Raw genomic sequence first — 23,353 nt, forward strand, 5'->3', positions numbered from 1 at the left:
ACATTGAATGATGTCAGCGAATAGACTAAAGATTGGTGGAGCTGTGCGACATAATTTTGCACGTGGTAGAGCACATTTTGAGCTGGGGTAGGGGGGAACTCTCTTGAGGCCGGCGGGACCGCCCCAGGGCCCCTCATGTTACAACGGTGTGTCTGACGTTGGGTGCGCACCACCACCGCCAGAGACACTACATTGTACTATGAGGGACCCAGTAGCAATGCCGTCAACCAAAAGCGAGCACACCCACCTCTTCAGACAAACAGCAGTCTCACGGGTGCTTGCGCCAAGTCGCGATACCACGGCCCCGTGTGGGAAGTTTTGCCATTTAGGGAGGTGTAAACATGTCGTATGCTGTACAATCAGCTGCAGCAAATTAGACATTAGAAAAGTAATTCACAGGCAAGAGCTTTTCATAGGAAAGCTAGGTGTCGGCCGGGCAAGGTGGGGCAAAAGATTTCGAAATCCAGTTGTGGTTCATTTTAATGAATGTTAGATCGTCAACATTTTGGGTAGCCAGACGAGTCCTTTTTTCGGTTAATATTGAACCTGCAGCACTGAATACTCTTTCTGATAGGACACTTGCTGCCGGGCAAGCAAGCTCCTGCAATGCATATTCTGCCAATTCAGGCCAGGTGTCTAATTTTGATGCCCAGTAATCAAATGGGAATGACGGTTGAGGGAGAACATCGATAAGGGATGAAAAATAGTTAGTAACCATACTGGACAAATGTTGTCTCCTGTCACTTTCAATTGATGCAGCAGTACCTGTCCTGTCTGCGGTCATAGCAAAATCACTCCACAACCTGGTCAGAAAACCCCTCTGTCCAACGCCACTTCTGATGTGTGCACCCCTAACACTCCTAGTCTGCTGCCCCCTGGAGCTCGTGTGAGAACGATCACGTGCGCTGTGTGCTGGGAATGCCTGAAGCAAACGGTCAACAAGAGTTGATTGTTTGGTTGCTAATATTAGTTCCAAGTTCTCATGTGGCATAATATTTTGCAATTTGCCTTTATAGCGTGGATCAAGGAGGCAGGCCAACCAGTAATCGTCATCGTTCATCATTTTCGTAATGCGTGTGTCCCCTTTTTAGGATACGTAAGGCATAATTCGCCATGTGGGCCAAAGTTCCAGTTGTCAAATCTCCGGTTGTGATTGGTTGAGGGGCAGTTGCAGGCAAATCTACGTCACTTGTGTCCCTCAAAAAACCAGAACCCGGCCGTGACACGCAACCAATTTCCTGTGCCCCCGGGAAAGGTTCGGCATTAAAAATATACTCATCCCCATCATCCTCCTCGTCCTCCACCTCCTCTTCGCCCGCTACCTCGTCCTGTACACTGCCCTGACCAGACAATGGCTGACTGTCATCAAGGCTTTCCTCTTCCTCTGGTGCAGACGCCTGCTCCTTTATGTGCGTCAAACTTTGCATCAGCAGACGCATTAGGGGGATGCTCATGCTTATTACGGCGTTGTCTGCACTAACCAGCCGTGTGCATTCCTCAAAACACTGAAGGACTTGACACATGTCTTGTATCTTAGACCACTGCACACCTGACAACTCCATGTCTGCCATCCTACTGCCTGCCCGTGTATCCTCCCACAAATAAATAACAGCACGCCTCTGTTCGCACAGTCTCTGAAGCATGTGCAGTGTTGAGTTCCACCTTGTTGCAACGTCTATGATTAGGCGATGCTGGGGAAGGTTCAAAGACCGCTGATAGGTCTGCATACGGCTGGCGTGTACAGGCGAACGTCGGATATGTGAGCAAAGTGCACGCACTTTGAGGAGCAGGTCGGAGAACCCAGGATAAGTTTTCAATAAGCACTGCACCACCAGGTTTAAGGTGTGAGCCAGGCAAGGAATGTGTTTCAGTTGGGAAAGGGAGATGGCAGCCATGAAATTCCTTCCGTTATCACTCACTACCTTGCCTGCCTCAAGATCTACTGTGCCCAGCCACGACTGCGTTTCTTGTTGCAAGAACTCGGACAGAACTTCCGCGGTGTGTCTGTTGTCGCCCAAACACTTCATAGCCAATACAGCCTGCTGACGCTTGCCAGTAGCTGGCCCATAATGGGACAACTGGTGTGCAACAGTGTCATCTGCCGATGGAGTGGTTGGCAGACTGCGTTCTGTGGAAGAGCTGTAGCTTCTGCAGGAGGACGAGGAGGAGGAGGAGGAGGGGGTGCGAACGCCTACAGCCAAGTGTTTCCTAGACCGTGGGCTAGGCACAACTGTCCCTAAATTGATGTCGCCTGTGGACCCTGCATCCACCACATTCACCCAGTGTGCCGTGATGGACACATAACGTCCCTGGCCATGCCTACTGGTCCATGCATCTGTAGTCAGGTGCACCTTTGTACTCACAGATTGCCTGAGTGCATGGACGATGCGCTGTTTAACATGCTGGTGCAGGGCTGGGATGGCTTTTCTGGAAAAAAAGTGTCGACTGGGTAGCTTGTATCGTGGTTCAGCGTACTCCATCAGGGCTTTGAAAGCTTCGCTTTCAACTAACCGGTAGGGCATCATCTCTAACGAGATTAGTCTAGCTATGTGGGCGTTAAAACCCTGTGTACGCGGATGCGAGGATAAGTACTTCCTTTTTCTAACCAGAGTCTCATGTAGGGTGAGCTGGACTGGAGAGCTGGAGATCGTGGAACTTTCGGGTGTGCCGGTGTACATGGCAGACTGAGAGACGGTTGGAGACGGTATTGTTTCCGCCGGTGCCCTAGATGCAATATTTCCTCCTACAAAACTGGTGGTTCCCTGACCCTGACTGCTTTTGGCTGGCAAAGAAACCTGCACAGATACTGCCGGTGGTGCGGAAAATGGTGGCCTTACAGTGACGGAAGGGATGTTGCGTTGCTGACTAGCTTCATTGGCCGAGGGTGCTACAACCTTAAGGGACGTTTGGTAGTTAGTCCAGGCTTGAAAATGCATGGTGGTTAAGTGTCTATGCATGCAACTAGTATTTAGACTTTTCAGATTCTGACCTCTGCTTAAGCTAGTTGAACATTTTTGACAGATGACTTTGCGCTGATCAGTTGGATGTTGTTTAAAAAAATGCCAGACTGCACTCTTCCTAGACTCGGATCCCTTTTCAGGGATTGCAGACTGAGCTTTAACCGGATGGCCACGCTGTCCTCCAACAGGTTTTGGCTTTGACACGCGTTTTGGTCCAGATACGGGCCCGGCAGATGGAACCTGTTGCGATGTTGATGCCTGCTGCGGCCCCTCCTCCACCTCCGCTTCTGAACTACTGCCGCCTGCACCCTGTTCCCCCAATGGCTGCCAATCGGGGTCAATAACTGGGTCATCTATTACCTCCTCTTCGAGCTCGTGTGCAACTTCGTCTGTGTCACTGTGTCGGTCGGTGGTATAGCGTTCGTGGCGGGGCAACATAGTCTCATCAGGGTCTGATTGTGGATCTGTACCCTGAGAGGGCAATGTGGTGGTCTGAGTCAAAGGAGCAGCATAGTACTCTGGCTGTGGCTGTGCATCAGTGCACTCCATGTCAGAATCTACTTGTAATGGGCATGGCCTGTTAAATGTTTCACTTTCTAAGCCAGGGACGGTATGTGTAAAGAGCTCCATGGACTGACCGCCTGCTGCATCCTTCTCTCTTGTTGTAGTTTTTGCTGAGGAGGACAAGGAAGCGACTTGTCCCTGACCGTGAACATCCACAAGCGACGCGCTGCTTTTACATTTAACAGTTTCGGAAGAGGAGGCAAAAGAGCTAGAGGCTGAGTCTGCAATGTAAGCCAAAACTTGCTGTTGCTGCTCCGCCTTTAAAAGCGGTTTTCCTACTCCCAGAAAAGAGAGCGTTCGAGGCCTTGTGTAGCCTGACGACGAAACTGGCTCCACAGCTCCAGACTTAGGTGGAATATTTTTATCCCCACGACCACCTGATGCTCCACTACCACTACCATCATTACCAGCTGACAATGAACGCCCACGACGACCTCTTGCACCAGACTTCCTCATTGTTTTAAAATCTTAACCAAAGTAACTTTATTTGTTGCTGTCAAACAACTTACACGGTGAGCTATAACTTCAGTATGATTTCAATATCCCTTAACAGGTTGGTGAGACCACAAGGAAAATCAGGCACAATGTTACACACTCTGTTTTCTGTGGCACAAAATCACAGAGATGACACACACGCAGGACTGTCACTCAAGCACTAATGTCAATATTAATCTCCCACCTAATTTATTTTTTTTTTTTTCAGGGAGACTTTAGAAACCAAATAATATTAAAAAAAAAAAACAAAAAAAAAAAGGCTTTCTATGGCCCACAATTAGAGAGAGAGAGGTGGCACACCCAGGAGTCAAGACTGGCACACAAGCTGAAAGGGCAATATTACTCTCCCACTGTTTTTTTATGTTTTTTTTTTTTTTCAGGGAGACTTTAGAAACCAAATAATATTAAAAAAAAAAACCCAAAAAATAGGCTTTCTATGGCCCACTGAATGAGAGAGAGAGGTGGCACACCCAGGAGTCAAGACTGGCACACAAGCTGAAAGGGCAATATTACTCTCCCACTGTTTTTTTATGTTTTTTTTTTTTTCAGGGAGACTTTAGAAACCAAATAATATTAAAAAAACCAAAAATAAAAAGGCTTTCTATGGCCCACAATTAGAGAGAGAGGTGGCACACCCAGGAGTCAAGACTGGCGCACAAGCTGAAAGGGCAATATTACTCTCCCACTGTTTTTTTATGTTTTTTTTTTTTCAGGGAGACTTTAGAAACCAAATAATATTTTAAAAAAAAAATAAATAGGCTTTCTATGGCCCACTGAATGAGAGAGGTGGCACACCCAGGAGTCAAGACTGGCACACAAGCTGAAAGGGCAATATTACTCTCCCACTGTTTTTTTATGTTTTTTTTTTTTTTTCAGGGAGACTTTAGAAACCAAATAATATTAAAAAAACCAAAAAAAAAAGGCTTTCTATGGCCCACAATTAGAGAGAGAGAGAGGTGGCACACCCAGGAGTCAAGACTGGCGCACAAGCTGAAAGGGCAATATTACTCTCCCACTGTTTTTTTTATGTATTTTTTTTTTTCAGGGAGACTTTAGAAACCAAATAATATTTAAAAAAAAAAATAAATAGGCTTTCTATGGCCCACTGAATGAGAGAGAGGTGGCACACCCAGGAGTCAAGACTGGCACACAAGCTGAAAGGGCAATATTACTCTCCCACTGTTTTTTTATGTTTTTTTTTTTTTCAGGGAGACTTTAGAAACCAAATAATATTAAAAAAACCAAAAAAATAAATAGCCTTTCTATGGCCCACTGAATGAGAGAGAGGTGGCACACCCAGGAGTCAAGACTGGCACACAAGCTGAAAGGGCAATATTACTCTCCCACTGTTTTTTTATTTATTTTTTTTTTTTCAGGGAGACTTTAGAAACCAAATAATAAGAAAAAAAAATAAATAAATAAATAGGCTTTCTATAGCCCACTGAATGAGAGATAGCACACACAGCAGTGGCACACAAGCCCTGACTGAGGCCAATATTTTTCTACCACTGATTGATGTAGTGTTTTTGTGTTGAGGTAGAATTTAGAACACAAATCACGGAAAAAATAAATAGGCTTTCTATGGCCCACTCAGTGAGAGATGGCACACACAGGGATGGCACTGTAGCAGAAATGCCAATCTTAATCTCCCACAAAAAAAAAAAAAAAAAAAAACAGGGACTGTCCTACAATTACTATCTCCCTGCAGTAATCTAAGCCAGGTATGGCAGGCAGCAATAGGAGTGGACTGATGCACAAATTAAATAAAAAGTGTGGACAAACAAAAAAGATAGCTGTGCAGAAAGGAACAAGAGGATATGTGCTTTGAAAAAAGCAGTTGGTTTCCACAGTGGCGTACACACAGCAATACTGCTATCAGGGAGCCTTCTAGGGCAGCCCAATGAGCTACAGCGCTGAGGAAAAAAAAAAAAAAATAGCTTCCACTGTTCCTGCACACCGAAGGTGGTGTTGGACAGTGGAAATCGCTACAGCACAAGCGGTTTGGTGGTTAGTGGACCCTGCCTAACGCTATCCCTGCTTCTGACGAAGCGGCAGCAACCTCTCCCTAAGCTCAGATCAGCAGCAGTAAGATGGCGGTCGGCGGGAACGCCCCTTTATAGCCCCTGTGACGCCGCAGACAGCAAGCCAATCACTGCAATGCCCTTCTCTAAGATGGTGGGGACCAGGACCTATGTCATCACGCTGCCCACACTCTGCGTTCACCTTCATTGGCTGAGAAATGGCGCTTTTCGCGTCATTGAAACGCGACTTTGGCGCGAAAGTCGCGTACCGCATGGCCGACAAGCACAGGGGTCGGATCGGGTTTCATGAGACGCCGACTTAGCCAAAAGTCGGCGACTTTTGAAAATGATCGACCCGTTTCGCTCAACCCTAGTGGTCAGAATTGTAAAAATTGGCCCGGTCATTATGTGTATGTTTGATTTTATTTTTATAGATTTATTTTGAATGGGGCACAAGGGGGGTGATTTGAACTTTTATAATATTGTAACTAAACATTTTTTTTTACTTTTGGCATGCTTCAATAGTTCCCATAGGAGACTAGAAGCTGCCATAGCCCGATCAGCTCTGCTATATAGAGGCGATGGTCACCTCTATGTAGTAGAATTGCTGACTTGCTATGAGCGCAGACCACTGGATGGCGCTCTCAGCAATCTGGTACTGACAACCATAGAAGTCTCTAGGAGACCTTGGATTGTTATGCCGACACACCGGTGACCCACGATCAAGTGACGCAGGTCACTGGTGTGCGTATTTCCCATGCGATTGCCGCAAGCTCCATTTAAATGCCGCTGTCAGAGTTTGAAAGTGACATTTAACTAGTTAGTAGCCGCTGGTGGATCTCGATTCCACCCGTGGCTATTTCGTTCACGTCAGCTGTTCAAAACAGCTGACATGTCCCGGAAAAGATATGGACTCACCGCCGGAGCCCACATCAAAGGGAGAGATACCTTCATCGGTGTACTATTAGGCCCGATGTCGATAAAGGGTTAAAGAGCCATTGGTGGACAACACACTATGATGGGTTAATTGACCAATCGATTCAAGCCTTATTAAAAATACATTTTAAAAAGTATGTTTTGAGTATTTAGCATTGTATTACACTGTTACTCCTACCCATAATTACAGGGCGAGCTAATACATACTGATGCCCGATAAACTTTCTGTCTATGTCATGCACATGTCTGACGGTGCTGCCACAATAAAGCTGAAACCTGTGTGTTAACAATAGAATTCTTATATCCCTGCCAGCACATTTGACAGAACAGCTCTAAACATGATACTGATTACATTTTGTGTATTTCTTGAACATTCTGATCGTCACATCTGTCATTTTTATGAGATTAGCTTTGTTTCATTTTTTGCTTGTCATTTTTTTTCTTTTACGAACACCTACTCCTGCAGTCTATGTAATCACTAGTTATTATGTGTCACTCATGGGTGGAAAGGATATCTGTCTCTCCTCTCCTAATCTTCTCAATATCATATCCTTTTGTGTTGAGAGATTGAGAATTATAAATGTTTGTCTGATAGAAGAGGTCTCGAAAGCTTACAGGATCCTATTTTTAATTTGTACAGTAGGAAAATAGGCAATTTCGGAAGGAAAGTATACAAAAAAGGGGCTGGATACTATAAAGTTATTGCAGCAAGTTCTGTAAAAGAGACATTTCCCAAATAAAAAGAAAATCACAGATCTTGAAATGTACTTGGAGCACCTCTAAGAAGGGGTACAATGGGCCATATCGTATACACCCTGAGAGGGGAACAATGGGCCATATCGTATACACCCTGAGAGGGGTACAATGCGGTCTGTGTGTTCTTATCCCCTTTTTTGCTGAGTGGTGAGAAGCTATTAGCGACTCTTCTCTACATAGTAACTGCATTGAAATCAAGGATCATGCTTATGGAAGGGTCCAAACACAAAGTACTTATATCCCAGGTGGTGACATTTGGCATCATGACAGATTTTAGGGCCGAATAATAAAAACTTTTATGCCACAAAACATACTTTGAAAAATTGCAGAATGTTTACGTATTGTCGAGTTGCACAAAAACGTTGTGATTTTATGTTTTCTGTGGATCAAATTGGGCTGCGCTGTGGAGGAGCCATATTTTACATCACAAATTCTATTGCAGTCTTTTTCTTGAGTGGCATTATTGATGTGGCGCACATATATGTATGCCAATCCTAAGAAGTGTTGAATGCATTAAGTGGCATGAGCGTCTTAAGGACTTTGACATGTCTTGGACTCCATCAAGCCTGGCATAGTGCAAGCAGGGGCAGACACTGACAGCTTGGGGCCCCTGTGCAAGAAATTTGTCTGGGCCCCAAGCACTTTATTATACCTATATGGTTGGTAATGTTTACATGAACTGAAGCACTTTGTTTTGGACTTTCCAGAGGATATTCCGTCTTGGATATTATTATTTATGATTCTAACAGAAGTGGTATGAGGGACATTACCTAAGGCATGATTGCTATCTGTTATATAATATACAGTTATATGAAAAAGTTTGGGCACCCCTATTAATCTTAAGCTTAATGTTTTATAAAAATTGTTTTTTTTGCAACAGCTATTTCAGTTTCATATATCTAATAACTGTTGGACACAGTAATGTTTCTGCCTTGAAATGAGGTTTATTGTACTAACAGAAAGTGTGCAATCTGCATTCAAACAAAATTTGACAGGTGCATAAGTATGGGCACCCTTATCATTTTCTTGTTTTAAATACTCCTACCTACTTTTTACTGACTTACTAAAGCACTTTTTTTGGTTTTGTAACCTCATTGAGCTTTGAACTTCATAGCCAGGTGTATGCAATCATGAGAAAAGCTACTTAAAGTGGCCATTTGCAAGTTGTTCTCCTGTTTGAATCTCCTCTGAAGAGTGGCATCATGGGTTCCTCAAAACAACTGTCAAATGATCTGAAAACAAAGATTATTCAACATAGTTGTTCAGGGGAAGGATACAAAAAGCTGTCAGAGGTTTAACCTGTCAATTTCCACTGTGAGGAACATAGTAAGGAAATGGAAGCACACAGGTACAGTTCTTGTTAAGGCCAGAAGTGGCAGGCCAAGAAAAACATCAGAAAGGCAGAGAAGAAGAATGGTGAGATCAGTCAAGGACAATTCTCAGACCACCTCCAGAGAGCTGCAGCATCAACTTGCTGCAGATGGTGTCACTGTGCATCGGTCAACTATACAACGCACTTTGCACAAGGAGAAGCTGTATGGGAGAGTGATGCGAAAGAAGCCATTTCTGCAAGCACGCCACAAACAGAGTCGGCTGAGGTATGCAAAAGCACATTTGGAGAAGCCAATTTCTTTTTGGAAGAAGGTCCTGTGGACTGATGAAACCAAGATTGAGTTGTTTGGTCATACAAAAAGGCGTTATACATGGTGGCAAAAAAACACAGTGCATTGTATAGTTGACCGATGCACAGTGACACCATCTGCAGCAAGTTGATGCTGCAGCTCTCTGGAGGTGGTCTGAGGATTGTGCTTGACTGAACTCACCATTCTTCTTCTCTGCCTTTCTGATGTTTTTCTTGGCCTGCCACTTCTGGCCTTAACAAGAACTGTACCTGTGTTCTTCCATTTCCTTACTATGTTCCTCACAGTGGACATTGACAGGTTAAATCGCTGAGCCAGCTTTTTGTATCCTTCCCCTGAACAACTATGTTGAATAATCTTTGTTTTCAGATCATTTGACAGTTGTTTTGAGGAGCCCATGATGCCACTCTTCAGAGGAGATTCAAACAGGAGAACAACTTGCAAGTGGCCACTTTAAGTAGCTTTTCTCATGATTGCATACACCTGGCTATGAAGTTCAAAGCTCAATGAGGTTACAAAACCAAAAAAAGTGCTTTAGTAAATCAGTAAAAAGTAGGTAGGAGTATTTAAAACAAGAAAATGATAAGGGTGCCCATACTTATGCACCTGTCAAATTTTGTTTGAATACAGATTGCACATTTTCTGTTAGTACAATAAACCTCATTTCAAGGCAGAAACATTAGTGTGTCCAACAGTTATTAGATATATGAAACTGAAATAGCTGTTGCAAAAAAAACTATTTTTATAAAACATTAAGCTTAAGATTAATAGGGGTGCCCAAACGTTTTCATATGATCTTGTTTAGATAGGAGGCATCATTATAATAACTTTTTTGTAAAAAAATATTGAATTTGGTTATATAAACAAAATATATATTTTAAACAGTACATTCTGTTGCCTGTCCATTATGGTGGGAGGTTTTGGTCTCTGCCATGTTTTATTGGCTGACTTGTATAAAAACAAGCTTCGCAGATACTCAACAGAATTTTTATTGCAGGAAGGGCAGAATTTTTTTTTAAAGTAGAGACTAATAAACCAGTAGAAACATTGATTATTATCATGTAGCTGCCAAACATCATAACATGGGGACTGAGTGATAACTCGGCTATGGTGTTGGTCGGAGCTGTGGATTTTGGCAAAACCTAAACACTATACTATGTTGGGAAAACAAGAGTTAGGCAGATTTCAATATGTATAATCTTTAATCAGGGTGCAGAAACTGTAGATTAATACTAGGGATTGGAGAATTTGATTCATAAGACTTTGACCCATCAACCAAGTCAGTAGTCTGTGACCACTGGATGGCAGCCTGCGAATGTCCATACCTCTTTGCTCTTCCAGCTCTTCTTTTGATTGACTAAACTGGCACAACATCATGTGTGCGTTAAATCGTAATGATGACATTGTGCCAGCCTGGCTAATCTAAACAACAACTTGGAATGCTGAGAGGATATGTGTAGGCTTCCCAACCAGTGGTCACACATTACTTCCATGGCCGATGGACCGGTTTCCTGTAAGTGGATTTTCCCATCTCTAATTAATACGATTTCATTTTTGAAAACACATGTATGATTGGCAGATCCAAGCTTACGTGTATGGAGGTCTATATTTATTTAAAGGATGCCTAATTGGGCTCTTTAAGATTTTAGACACAAAAGAGTAACAAGCAATTAATGTGTCCTTAATCTGGATTCAAATGTATTAAGGTCACTGTTCACCCTTATCAATGACCTTTGTATTTCCTTTAGGCAGTCCATGTCTTTTTTTTTATCCAGCCCAGAAAGAAAGAGTGTATATACTTATGAACAAGAATTCACTAAATAATGGGAGTTAGGATAAAAGCTGAAATACGGGATCTTCATTGTAAAAGTATTAAGCTGTACAACAAACAAATATACTTTCGTTATTTTTCACACAAATCCAATTATAGAGAAGAATTGGAAATCACTTAAAAGAAAATCAAATTAGTGAAGAAGTGTAAAAAGAAAGCTTAAACATCAACAACGACCAGCATAATTATAGTGAGGGATATTATCCGTGGTGATTGTTTTAGAAGAAAGATATAAGAAAGCAGTTAAAGAACTAATCAGTAATATTAGCCGTAATATATTAGACGTGTTTACGCCAATTTTTTTGTCTGAAAAAAAAACAAATTAGCTCACGAAATACTGAGGTCATGACACCATCTGCAAAATCTCCTATATAAAATCTTATAATGTATTTATATATTGTCTGGATAATTTGGTTAATAAAATGAAACATTTGTTTTAATAGGTTTTATGGTCTCAGCACAACTTAGCTTCCTCTTCCTTCCAGCTGTTGTCACCAGCTGCTATCCTTCTTTCTTAAACATTCACGGGATGGAGACTCAGGAAGAGATTTCTCAGTGCTAGACTGTAAGCTCTTGTGTACAGAAAGATGAAGGTTATTTTTTCACTGCTATAAGGCCTAATCCACAGATGGTGGAATCTACTTGTCTTACATCTATACTTTGCACTGACATGGAAGGTATATTCTTCCTCAGATATGTAATAGTTCCAAATTAAATATGATTTATCATTTTTTCATGTAAATATTTTTTGGAACATTAACTTGATTTTGATTATTTGAAAACTGGGGAATAAATGAACAGTGACAGTCCAGAAAGTTCTGTTTTGTTAATGTCTTCAATCTCATGATTGGCATGTTTGTGTACTTTAATACACCTAGTTGTTGTAGCTTTTTCTTGTCTATGCATTAAGCCACGTTTTCTCCCATCTATCTAAAATAAGATCATTTCATGTGCCTCTATGTGCACAAAGCAGGTCCTTAAGATATGATTTGATGAGTTTTTGCTATGAGGAACTCAAGAGGTCTAAACAACGCCCCAACTTCAACCCCATTCAACACCTTTGGGATAAATTAGAAATTCAGTGGTGAATCAGACTTTTATCATATGTCTGATTTCACAAATACTGTTTTGGCTGAACAGACAAAAATTCATTTGTACACTCTTGTGGCAAGCCTTCCTAGAAGATTGGAGGCTATTATCACTGATAAAAAGGAAATGGACTCCATTATAGCAACCATAGGTCTACAATAGGATGCCCAACAAGCTCATATAGGTATTATATACTGTAACTAGAAATAGGCAAATTCATGTGGAATTGAATTCTACTAGAATTTTTAAAAAAACCTTCATTTTGGAGAATACAATTTGTTTTGTAATTTTCTCCATGTGAATGCAGCAAAATGGAGGCCAACTGCGGTCTCCATCTTGCTGCACTTCATTTACCTTACTGCTCATCTCTCCAGTCACTCATCCTGCTCCTTACTGCTGTCCAGTCCTATGTGACTGCATTTCGTCACATTGCTAGCCAGTTTTCAGTCTAAGCCAGGGCTTCATGTTATGAGTAAGTCCTGGAGATTATTGTGCAGGCTCCAGGGCCTACTTGAAGCCAGAAGTCACGGTCTAGATTGCACCCCAGTCCGCCCACAGGTCACTTCATATGCATAAGTAACTCCAGGTCCCGCTCGCTAGCAGAAGCTCCCATACCTGAACATGAACATGGACCCCATTCACTTGAATGGGGGGCCCGAACATTCAGTGTATACCACATTGTCATATGCATGACAGCGTGGCAAACACTGTCTCTGATCGGTGGTAAAATCATTACCACCGGTCAGACAGCTGCCGTTCCCATGCTATCAGATGACAGAGTGAGCCTGGAGCTGTGATCTGAGGTAAAAAATTGACCTCCAGTCACAGACATGGGCTGATGTGACTACTGCTCCCATCAGCCTATGGCTGCTGCCACTAATAACAGTGAGAGCAGGAGTGGCTGATGGAAGTATTCATCAGCCGGTGCCTGCTCTCTAAATAAATAATGAGAAAAAAATTGGAGTGGGTTCCACTGTATTTTTGATAACCAGTCAGGTAAATTTGACATCTGGGGATGCAACCCTCAGTTGTCATCTTTAGCAAAGTTGGTTATCAAGAATAGAGGGGTCCAAACATTGTGTTTTTTAATTATTTCAATAAATACTCCCATCAGCCGCTCCTGCTCTCACTGCTATTAGCATCAGCAGGCATAGGCTGATTGGAGAAGTAGTCCCATCAACCCACACCAGTGACCTGAGGTAGACTTTTTACCTCCGATCACAGCAGTCATTTCACAGTGTGGGAACTGTGGCTATCTGACTGACAGTAATGATTTCAGTGCCGATCAGAAGCAGTGTTTGCTACACTGTCATACACATGACAGTACGACAAACACCCGGCATTCAGGGGGCAAACATAACAGTAACATGAACTTCCTGGTGAAGTCCATGTTTGGCGTCCATGCCTGAACAGTAGGTGTTTGATAAGGGGGCATTCTCTGCATCTGGAGGAGAGAAGGTTTTTCCACCAACATAGAAGAGGATTCTTTACTATTAGGGCAATGAGAATCTGGAATTCCTTGCCTGAGGAGGTGGAGATAGCGAACTCAGTTGAGGGGTTCAAGAGAGGCCTGGATGTCTTCCTGGAGCGTAACAATATTGTTGCTTACAGTTATTAGGTTCTTTAGAAGGACATAGATCTGGGGATTTATTCTGACGGAATATAGGCTGAACTGGATGGACAAATATCTTTTTTTTGGCTTTGCTTACTGTTGTTAACTATGATATGGATGCCAAATTTTACTGTTCAATTTCACCCAACTCTAGTTGTCTTTTTTTTCAAGAGCTTCCCAGCCTCCTGGCTTTCTGGATGCCAAGAGGCAGTGTGATACTGAAGTGTTGTGATTTTGCTTTTTGCTCCCTCTAGTGGTCATTAGTGATTTGACTCTGGAGCTTCTGTCTTTTCCTATATCCTCACCTGGGCCGTTAGTTCAGGGGCGTTGCTATATAAGCTCCCTGGACCTTCAGTTCAATGCCTGGCATCGTGGAAATCAGAGCTAATCTGTTGTGCTCTTGTCCTATGATCCTGGTTCCTGTTATTCAAGCTAAGTCTGCTTCCTTGCTTTTTGCTTTTGTTTAGTTTGGTATTTTTGTCCAGCTTGTTCCAATCTGTATCCTGACCTTTGCTGGAAGCTCTAGGGGGCTGGTGTTCTCCCCCCGGACCGTTAGACGGTTCGGGGGTTCTTGAATCTCCAGCGTGGATTTTTATAGGGTTTTTGTTGACCAGATAAGTTATCTTGCTATATTCTGCTATTAGTAAGCTGGCCTCTCTTTGCTGAACCTGGTTCATTTCTGTGTTTGTCATTTCCTCTTACCTCACCGTTATTATTTGTGGGGGGCTTGTATCTTGCTTTGGGGTCCCTTTCTCTGGAGGCAAGAGAGGTCTTTGTTTTCTTCTCCTAGGGGTAGTTAGATTCTCCGGCTGGCGCGAGTCATCTAGCGTTCACCATAGGCATGATCCCCGGCTACTTCTAGTGTTGGCGTTAGGAGTAGCTATTTGGTCAACCCAGTTACCACAGCCCTATGAGCTGGATTTTTGAATCTCGCAGACTTACACGTTCCTCTGAGACCCTGTCCACTGGGGTCATAACAGTATGCCAGGCCAGTATTAAATGTTTAATGCATTGCAGAAGTGGGATTATAAGAAAGAAAATTTTGAGTTTTTTTTTTTTCCCTCTCTCATTTTTTTTTTCTTTTCCCCTTTACTTCAGAGTGGCTTAAGCTTGCTGCAGACATGAATGTCCAGACCTTGATTACAAGTGTGGACCAGCTTGCCGCTCGTGTGCACGGTATACAAGATTATGTTACCAGAAATCCTAGGTCTGAACCCAAGATTCTGATTCCTGAACTGTTTTCAGGAGACCGATTTAAGTTTAGGAATTTCAGGAATAATTGTAAATTGTTTTTGTCCCTGAAACCTTGTTCGTCTGGAGACTCTGCTCAACAAGTAAAAATTGTTATTTCATTCTTACGGGGTGACCCTCAAGATTGGGCTTTTTCGTTGGCGCCAGGAGATCCGGCATTGGCTGATATTGATGAGTTTTTTCTGGCGCTCGGTTTACTTTATGAGGAACCCAATCTTGAGATTCAGGCAGAGAAAGCCTTGCTGGCTATGTCTCAGGGCCAGGACGAGGCTGAGGTGTATTGCCAAAAATTTCGGAAATGGTCCGTGCTGACACATTGGAACGAGTGTGCACTGGCCGCTAATTTTAGAAATGGCCTTTCTGAGGCCATTAAGAATGTTATGGTGGGTTTTCCCATTCCCACAGGTCTGAATGATACCATGTCCCTGGCTATTCAAATTGACCGGCGGTTGCGGGAGCGCAAAACCGCAAATTCCCTCATGTTGTTGTCTGAACAGACACCTGATGTGATGCAATGTGATAGAATCCTGACTAGAAATGAGAGGAAAATTCATAGACGCCGGAATGGCTTGTGCTACTACTGTGGTGATTCTACACATGTTATCTCAGCATGCTCTAAACGTATATCTAAGGTTGTTAGTCCTGTCACCGTTGGTAATTTGCATCCTAAGTTTATTCTGTCTGTAACTTTGATTTGCTCACTGTCATCTTATCCTGTCATGGCGTTTGTAGATTCAGGTGCTGCCCTGAGTCTTATGGATCTCTCATTTGCTAAGCGCTGTGGTTTTATTCTTGAACCATTAGAAAATCCTATCCCTCTTAGGGGTATTGATGCTACGCCATTAGCAGAAAATAAACCGCAGTATTGGACACAGGTTACCATGTGCATAACTCCTGAACACCGCGAGGTGATACGTTTTCTCGTTCTACATAAAATGCATGATTTGGTTGTTTTGGGGCTGCCATGGTTACAGACCCATAATCCAGTCCTTGACTGGAAGGCTATGTCAGTGTCTAGTTGGGGCTGTCGTGGTATTCATGAGGATTCCCTGCCTGTGTCTATTGCTTCTTCTACGCCTTCGGAAGTTCCGGAGTATTTGTCTGATTATCAGGATGTCTTTAGCGAGTCCAGGTCCAGTGCATTGACTCCTCATAGGGAATGTGACTGTGCAATAGATTTGATTCCAGGCAGTAAATTTCCTAAGGGAAGACTGTTTAATCTGTCGATACCTGAACATACCGCTATGCGTTCATATATCAAGGAGTCTCTGGAGAAAGGACACATCCGTCCGTCTTCTTCCCATCTTGGTGCGGAATTCTTTTTTGTGGCTAAAAAGGACGGATCTTTGAGGCCTTGTATTGACTATCGGCTTTTAAATAAGATCACTGTCAAATTTCAGTATCCTTTGCCGCTGTTGTCTGACTTGTTTGCCCGGATTAAAGGTGCCAAGTGGTTTACCAAGATAGACCTTCGTGGTGCGTACAACCTTGTGCGCATTAAGCAAGGGGATGAATGGAAAACCGCATTCAATACGCCCGAAGGTCATTTTGAGTACTTGGTGATGCCTTTTGGGCTCTCTAATGCCCCTTCAGTTTTTCAGTCCTTTATGCATGACATTTTCCGGAACTATCTGGATAAATTTTTGATCGTTTATCTGGATGATATTCAGTTTTTTTCTGATAATTGGAACTCGCATGTGGAGCAGGTCAGGATGGTCTTTAAAATTTTGCGTGAAAATTCTTTGTTTGTCAAGGGCTCAAAGTGTCTTTTTGGTGTACAGAAGGTTCCCTTTTTGGGGTTCATTTTTTCCCCTTCTGCTGTGGAGATGGACCCAGTCAAGGTCCGAGCTATTCTTGATTGGACTCAGCCCTCGTCAGTTAAGAGTCTTCAGAAGTTCTTGGGTTTCGCTAACTTCTACCGTCGTTTTATCGCTAACTTTTCTAGCATTGTGAAACCTTTGACGGATATGACCAAGAAGGGCTCCGATGTGGTTAATTGGGCTCCTGCTGCCGTGGAGGCTTTCCAGGAGTTGAAACGTCGGTTTACTTCGGCGCCTGTTTTGTGCCAGCCTGATGTCTCGCTTCCCTTTCAGGTTGAGGTGGATGCTTCAGAGATTGGAGCAGGGGCCGTTTTGTCGCAGAGAGGCCCTGGTTGCTCTGTTATGAGACCTTGCGCCTTTTTCTCTAGGAAGTTTTCGCCTGTGGAGCGAAATTATGATGTGGGCAATCGGGAGTTGTTGGCCATGAAATGGGCATTTGAGGAGTGGCGTCATTGGCTCGAGGGTGCTAAGCATCGTGTGGTGGTCTTGACTGATCACAAAAATCTGATGTATCTCGAGTCTGCTAAACGCCTGAATCCTAGACAGGCCCGCTGGTCATTGTTTTTCTCCCGTTTTGACTTTGTTGTCTCGTATTTACCAGGTTCAAAAAATGTGAAGGCCGATGCTCTTTCCAGGAGCTTTGTGCCTGATGCTCCTGGAGTCGCTGAACCTGTTGGTATTTTTAAGGATGGTATTATCTTGTCAGCTATTTCTCCAGATCTGCGACGTGTGTTGCAGAGATTTCAGGCTGATAGGCCTGATTCTTGTCCACCTGACAGACTGTTTGTGCCTGATAAGTGGACCAGCAGAGTCATTTCCGAGGTTCATTCCTCGGTGTTGGCAGGTCACCCAGGAATTTTTGGCACCAGAGATCTGGTGGCCAGATCCTTTTGGTGGCCTTCCTTGTCTAGGGATGTGCGGTCATTTGTACAGTCCTGTGGGACTTGTGCTCGAGCTAAGCCTTGCTGTTCTCGTGCCAGCGGGTTGCTCTTGCCCTTGCCTGTCCCTAGGAGACCTTGGACACATATCTCCATGGATTTCATTTCTGATCTTCCGGTGTCTCAAGGCATGTCTGTTATCTGGGTGATATGTGATCGCTTCTCCAAGATGGTCCATTTGGTTCCTTTGCCTAAGCTGCCTTCCTCTTCCGATCTGGTTCCTGTGTTTTTCCAGAACGTGGTTCGTTTGCACGGCATCCCTGAGAATATTGTGTCTGACAGAGGATCCCAGTTCGTTTCCAGATTCTGGCGATCCTTTTGTAGTAGGATGGGCATTGACTTGTCGTTTTCGTCTGCTTTCCATCCTCAGACTATTGGACAGACGGAGCGAACTAATCAGACTTTGGAGGCTTATTTGAGGTGTTTTGTCTCTGCTGATCAGGACGATTGGGTGACCTTCTTGCCGTTGGCTGAGTTTGCCCTTAATAATCGGGCTAGTTCCGCCACCTTGGTTTCGCCGTTTTTCTGCAACTCTGGTTTCCACCCTCGTTTTTCTTCGGGTCATGTGGAACCTTCTGACTGCCCTGGGGTGGATTCTGTGGTGGATAGGTTGCAGCGGATCTGGAATCTTGTGGTGGACAACTTGAAGTTGTCACAGGAGAGGGCTTAGCGCTTTGCCAACCGCCGCCGCGGTGTGGGTCCCCGACTACGTGTTGGGGATTTGGTGTGGCTTTCTTCCCGCTTTGTTCCTATGAAGGTTTCCTCTCCCAAATTTAAACCTCGTTTTATTGGTCCTTACAAGATATTGGAAATCCTTAATCCTGTATCCTTTCGCCTGGATCTTCCTGTGTCGTTTGCTATCCACAACGTGTTTCATAGGTCCTTGTTGCGGCGGTACGTTGTGCCTGTGGTTCCTTCTGCTGAGCCTCCTGCTCCGGTGTTGGTTGAGGGCGAGTTGGAGTACGTGGTGGAGAAGATCTTGGATTCTCGTCTCTCCAGGCGGAGGCTTCAGTACCTGGTCAAGTGGAAGGGCTATGGTCAGGAAGATAATTCCTGGGTGGTCGCCTCTGATGTTCATGCGGCCGATTTAGTTCGTGCCTTTCACGCCGCTCATCCTGATCGCCCTGGTGGTCGTGGTGAGGGTTCGGTGACCCCTCACTAAGGGGGGGGTACTGTTGTGATTTTGCTTTTTGCTCCCTCTAGTGGTCATTAGTGATTTGACTCTGGAGCTTCTGTCTTTTCCTATATCCTCACCTGGGCCGTTAGTTCAGGGGCGTTGCTATATAAGCTCCCTGGACCTTCAGTTCAATGCCTGGCATCGTGGAAATCAGAGCTAATCTGTTGTGCTCTTGTCCTATGATCCTGGTTCCTGTATTTCAAGCTAAGTCTGCTTCCTTGCTTTTTGCTTTTGTTTAGTTTGGTATTTTTGTCCAGCTTGTTCCAATCTGTATCCTGACCTTTGCTGGAAGCTCTAGGGGGCTGGTGTTCTCCCCCCGGACCGTTAGACGGTTCGGGGGTTCTTGAATCTCCAGCGTGGATTTTTATAGGGTTTTTGTTGACCAGATAAGTTATCTTGCTATATTCTGCTATTAGTAAGCTGGCCTCTCTTTGCTGAACCTGGTTCATTTCTGTGTTTGTCATTTCCTCTTACCTCACCGTTATTATTTGTGGGGGGCTTGTATCTTGCTTTGGGGTCCCTTTCTCTGGAGGCAAGAGAGGTCTTTGTTTTCTTCTCCTAGGGGTAGTTAGATTCTCCGGCTGGCGCGAGTCATCTAGCGTTCACCGTAGGCATGATCCCCGGCTACTTCTAGTGTTGGCGTTAGGAGTAGCTATTTGGTCAACCCAGTTACCACAGCCCTATGAGCTGGATTTTTGAATCTCGCAGACTTACACGTTCCTCTGAGACCCTGTCCACTGGGGTCATAACACTGAAGATTGACAGTTTGGTCTGGCATCATGCTCATGCTGCTGGTTCAAATTGTGTACTCTACCATGCTGTAGGCAGTGGCAGCTTTGCCACTGCAGCATCAGAATAGCACAGAGATACTGCAGTGATCCGGTCAGATCCAACAATCTGGTCAGCTTCTGAACATAGCTTGCAAAAAAAGTATTCCAATGTTGTCCGGCCACTTTACTGAAATTTACTGAAGAATAGCTACCTTGAGGAAATTAATTTTGATGGACACGTAATACTACGGCACATCTGTTCAGATCAAGCTGGTAATCAAAGCGCCATGATTTGTTTACAGCCACTCCAGCTACATGTACTGTGACGCTCTGGTGACAACTGTTATGATAATGTAGCAACTCACTCAGGAAAATAGATAAAACATTAAAAACTGCAACTGACCCTGCTGGTCAACTCAGACCTATTCTACCTGAAAGGCCATCAAATGATTCATGTTCCTCCCAAAGAACTGGAGGGCAGTGCAGAGTGCAAATTACCTACAGAAGGGAAAGTGTGCTGAACAGAAAAAGATCCCAGAGCAAGTAAAATAAACCACAAAATAGAAAATACAGGATTAAGTACGTAGAAAATATGATGCCTACTTCCTGAAGAGAAACAGAAGAGAGAGGAAATGTAAAAAATATAAACAGCAGAGCGATAGACCCTATTTTTTCTTTCACTGATTGGCTTAAACTACAGTAGTATGGCTGGACATCCAAATGAGACTATCACCAGCAGGAAATACCAGCGGGGAAAGTATATAAAACCGCATCTGAAAGGTGATAGGGAGACAAATTAGTAAATGAAAACATCTGTTACCCTAAAAAGACTGACGTAAGGATAACAGAAACTAAACACTCAGATAAAAGTTGTATTTGCTGTGGCTAGGCAGACAAAGAAGCTGACCGTAAAGCACAGACTCAAGGATTTAGACCCAGTTGCATGACAATGCCTTTGGAATTGAAAGCCAATGGCTGCCAGGAGGATTGAAGTTAATTTTCTCCCAGTAGCTGAACTTTCAGTAAGGTGGCCAGACAGCATTGTCTCTATATCTGCAGGAAAGTATCATTTGGGGACATGACAAGTACACTTTAAAGCAAATAGCTTGCAATCATGAGTTCCATGCTTTGGAAACTGACCACCTTCGATAGACTGCAGAGGTGGCGAGTAACCTCTGTTATTGGAAATGGAGAGAGTTTTTATCACAAGGTAGATTTAAACATTGCTTGTTTTTACAGGCGGTTTGCAATTGTACTTATCTCAGGAAATGAGACAACTCTTTTAATTTCTTAATTTCCCTTTAAGCATCATATGGCACACAATTTATTAAGGACATTTGCAGTCAGCTCAAAGCAATAGAAATAAGGCTAGAGTATAGGCACAAGGTTGATGGTCACCAGATGTTGCTTAAGACATTAACTTTTTAAACCTTTAAATCTACAAAGCAAAAAACAATTTACCTTTTGTAATGTACTTCTCTAAAATAAACCAAAGTAACTAATATTTTTTTTCCATAGCAAACTGTGGAGGACCTGTCGAATTATGGGAACCAAACAGTACATTTAGTTCTCCAAACTACCCACAGAACTATCCCAATCTTGCATCATGTAAGTTACAGCAAATCCGCCATTTTTATTCTATATAATGAACTTTTAAATATCAAATATTTAATAAACCTTAACGAGGAAATCAGCATTTGTCATTTTTCAGGTGATTGGGTTTTTGAGCAAAATTGTAGAATAAAGTCATTATGTTATCCGTAACTGGTTATGGCTCTTGGAAGACCTTAACAAGATAAATAAATTTTAATTAACTTTCTAAAATGTTCTGTATTAATAGAATACACTTTACAGTACTATTTTAGAAGCACTCACAGTAGGCTCATAAATAGTTCAAGATAAGATTCTATTGTATTGAATTAGTAATAGGATATGCCAAAAAGAAGGTGCAAGTTTAATGTATGGCAGTTTGCAGCAATGAATACTCAATGTAAAGAAAGCCAATATAAATAGTAGTAGTGTAACATTAGAGAACTTATCTTTTGATGACGGCCAAATAACTTATGAACTTAATGTTTTTGGCACTGGATACATTTGTGTGTGGAGCGTAATGTAAACTTCTGTCCTTTATCTGCAACCCTTTCAAAGGAGGTATGGACACTTTGCCAGCTTCATGCCTGGGCTATAATTCTCTACTGGAATTAACTGTAAAAGGGGTTGTCCTGCCTTAGGGTACCGTCACACAGTGAAATTTCCATCGCTACGACGGTACGATTCGTGACGTTCTAGCGATATCGTTACGATATCGCAGTGTCTGACACGCAGCAGCGATCAGGGACCCTGCTGAGAATCATACGTCGTAGCACATCGTTTGGAACTTTCTTTTGTCGCTTGATCACCCGCTGACATCGCTGGATCGTTGTGTGTGACAGCGATCCAGCGATGTGTTCCCTTGTAACCAGGGTAAACATCAGGTAACTAAGCGCAGGGCCGCGCTTAGTAACCCGATGTTTACCCTGGTTACAAGCGTAAACGTAAAAAAACCAAACAGTACATACTTACATTCCGGTGTCAGTCCTCCGGCATCTCAGCTTCTCTGCACTGTGAGCGCCTGCCGGCCGGAAAGCGAGCACAGCGGTGACGTCACCGCTCTGCTTTCCGGCTATGGTGCTTACACAGTGGAGAGAAGCAGAACGCCGGGGACAGACACCGGAATGTAAGTATGTACTGTTTGGTTTTTTACGTTAACGCTGGTAACCAGGGTAAACATCGGGTTACTAAGCGCGGCCCTGCGCTTAGTAACCCGATGTTTACCCTGGTTACCCGGGGACTTCGGCATCGCTCCAGCGCCGTGATTGCAAAGTGTGACCACAGTCTACGACGCTGGAGCGATATTCATACGACGCTGCGACGTCACGAATCGTGCCGTCGCAGCGATGGAAATTTCACTGTGTGACGGTACCCTTAGGCTACAAGTCAAGAATAAAGACCACCACATCTAAGCTAGTGTGAACAGGTGCTGACCAAAAAAAAATATAACTTGGAAAAACTATAAGGTTGCACTTTGTATGACTACTCTAGAACATTGAAACTGCATTACTGCCATAGAAAATGGGGAAAAAAGAAAAAATGCTATTTAATGTATATACGAAATATGAATCTGCAAAATTGCCCTTAAAAAATTACAGCTGAAAAGAAGGTACTTAGAGCATAGATTGGCTAATATATTTTTAGATTGGTTGGCACCTGTTCACACTAACTTAGATGTGCTGGTTCTTTTTCTCTATTTGTATCAAACCCTTTTTGGACATATGCACTACTACTCCCATCAGTCATAGGTGATTTTAAGTAGTAAGCTGGTCCACTCCTGACCCATATATTGAAGGCTTTTTTGCCAAGAAGAAGTGACATATCAGGACAGGGACTCAACTTTGAGGGACGCCTTGACGTTGGCAGTTGGGCTCACATATATTGGCCAATTGGCGCTAAGTAC

At 43.4% G+C, this 23,353-nt stretch overlaps 1 protein-coding gene across 1 annotated transcript in view; it reads left to right on the plus strand.

Annotated features, from left to right (window-relative positions):
• TMPRSS15 (transmembrane serine protease 15) overlaps positions 1–23,353 on the plus strand; it is a 399,115-nt gene that overhangs the window by 203,438 nt on the left and 172,324 nt on the right. Inside the window, exon 14 of the mRNA XM_077294014.1 lies at positions 21,379–21,468. Within this exon, the coding sequence (XP_077150129.1) occupies positions 21,379–21,468 (90 nt within the window). The remainder of the gene's footprint in view (positions 1–21,378; positions 21,469–23,353) is intronic.

The sequence above is a fragment of the Ranitomeya variabilis genome, chromosome 3 (genome assembly GCF_051348905.1).
Source record: "Ranitomeya variabilis isolate aRanVar5 chromosome 3, aRanVar5.hap1, whole genome shotgun sequence".
Lineage (NCBI taxonomy): Eukaryota > Metazoa > Chordata > Amphibia > Anura > Dendrobatidae > Ranitomeya > Ranitomeya variabilis.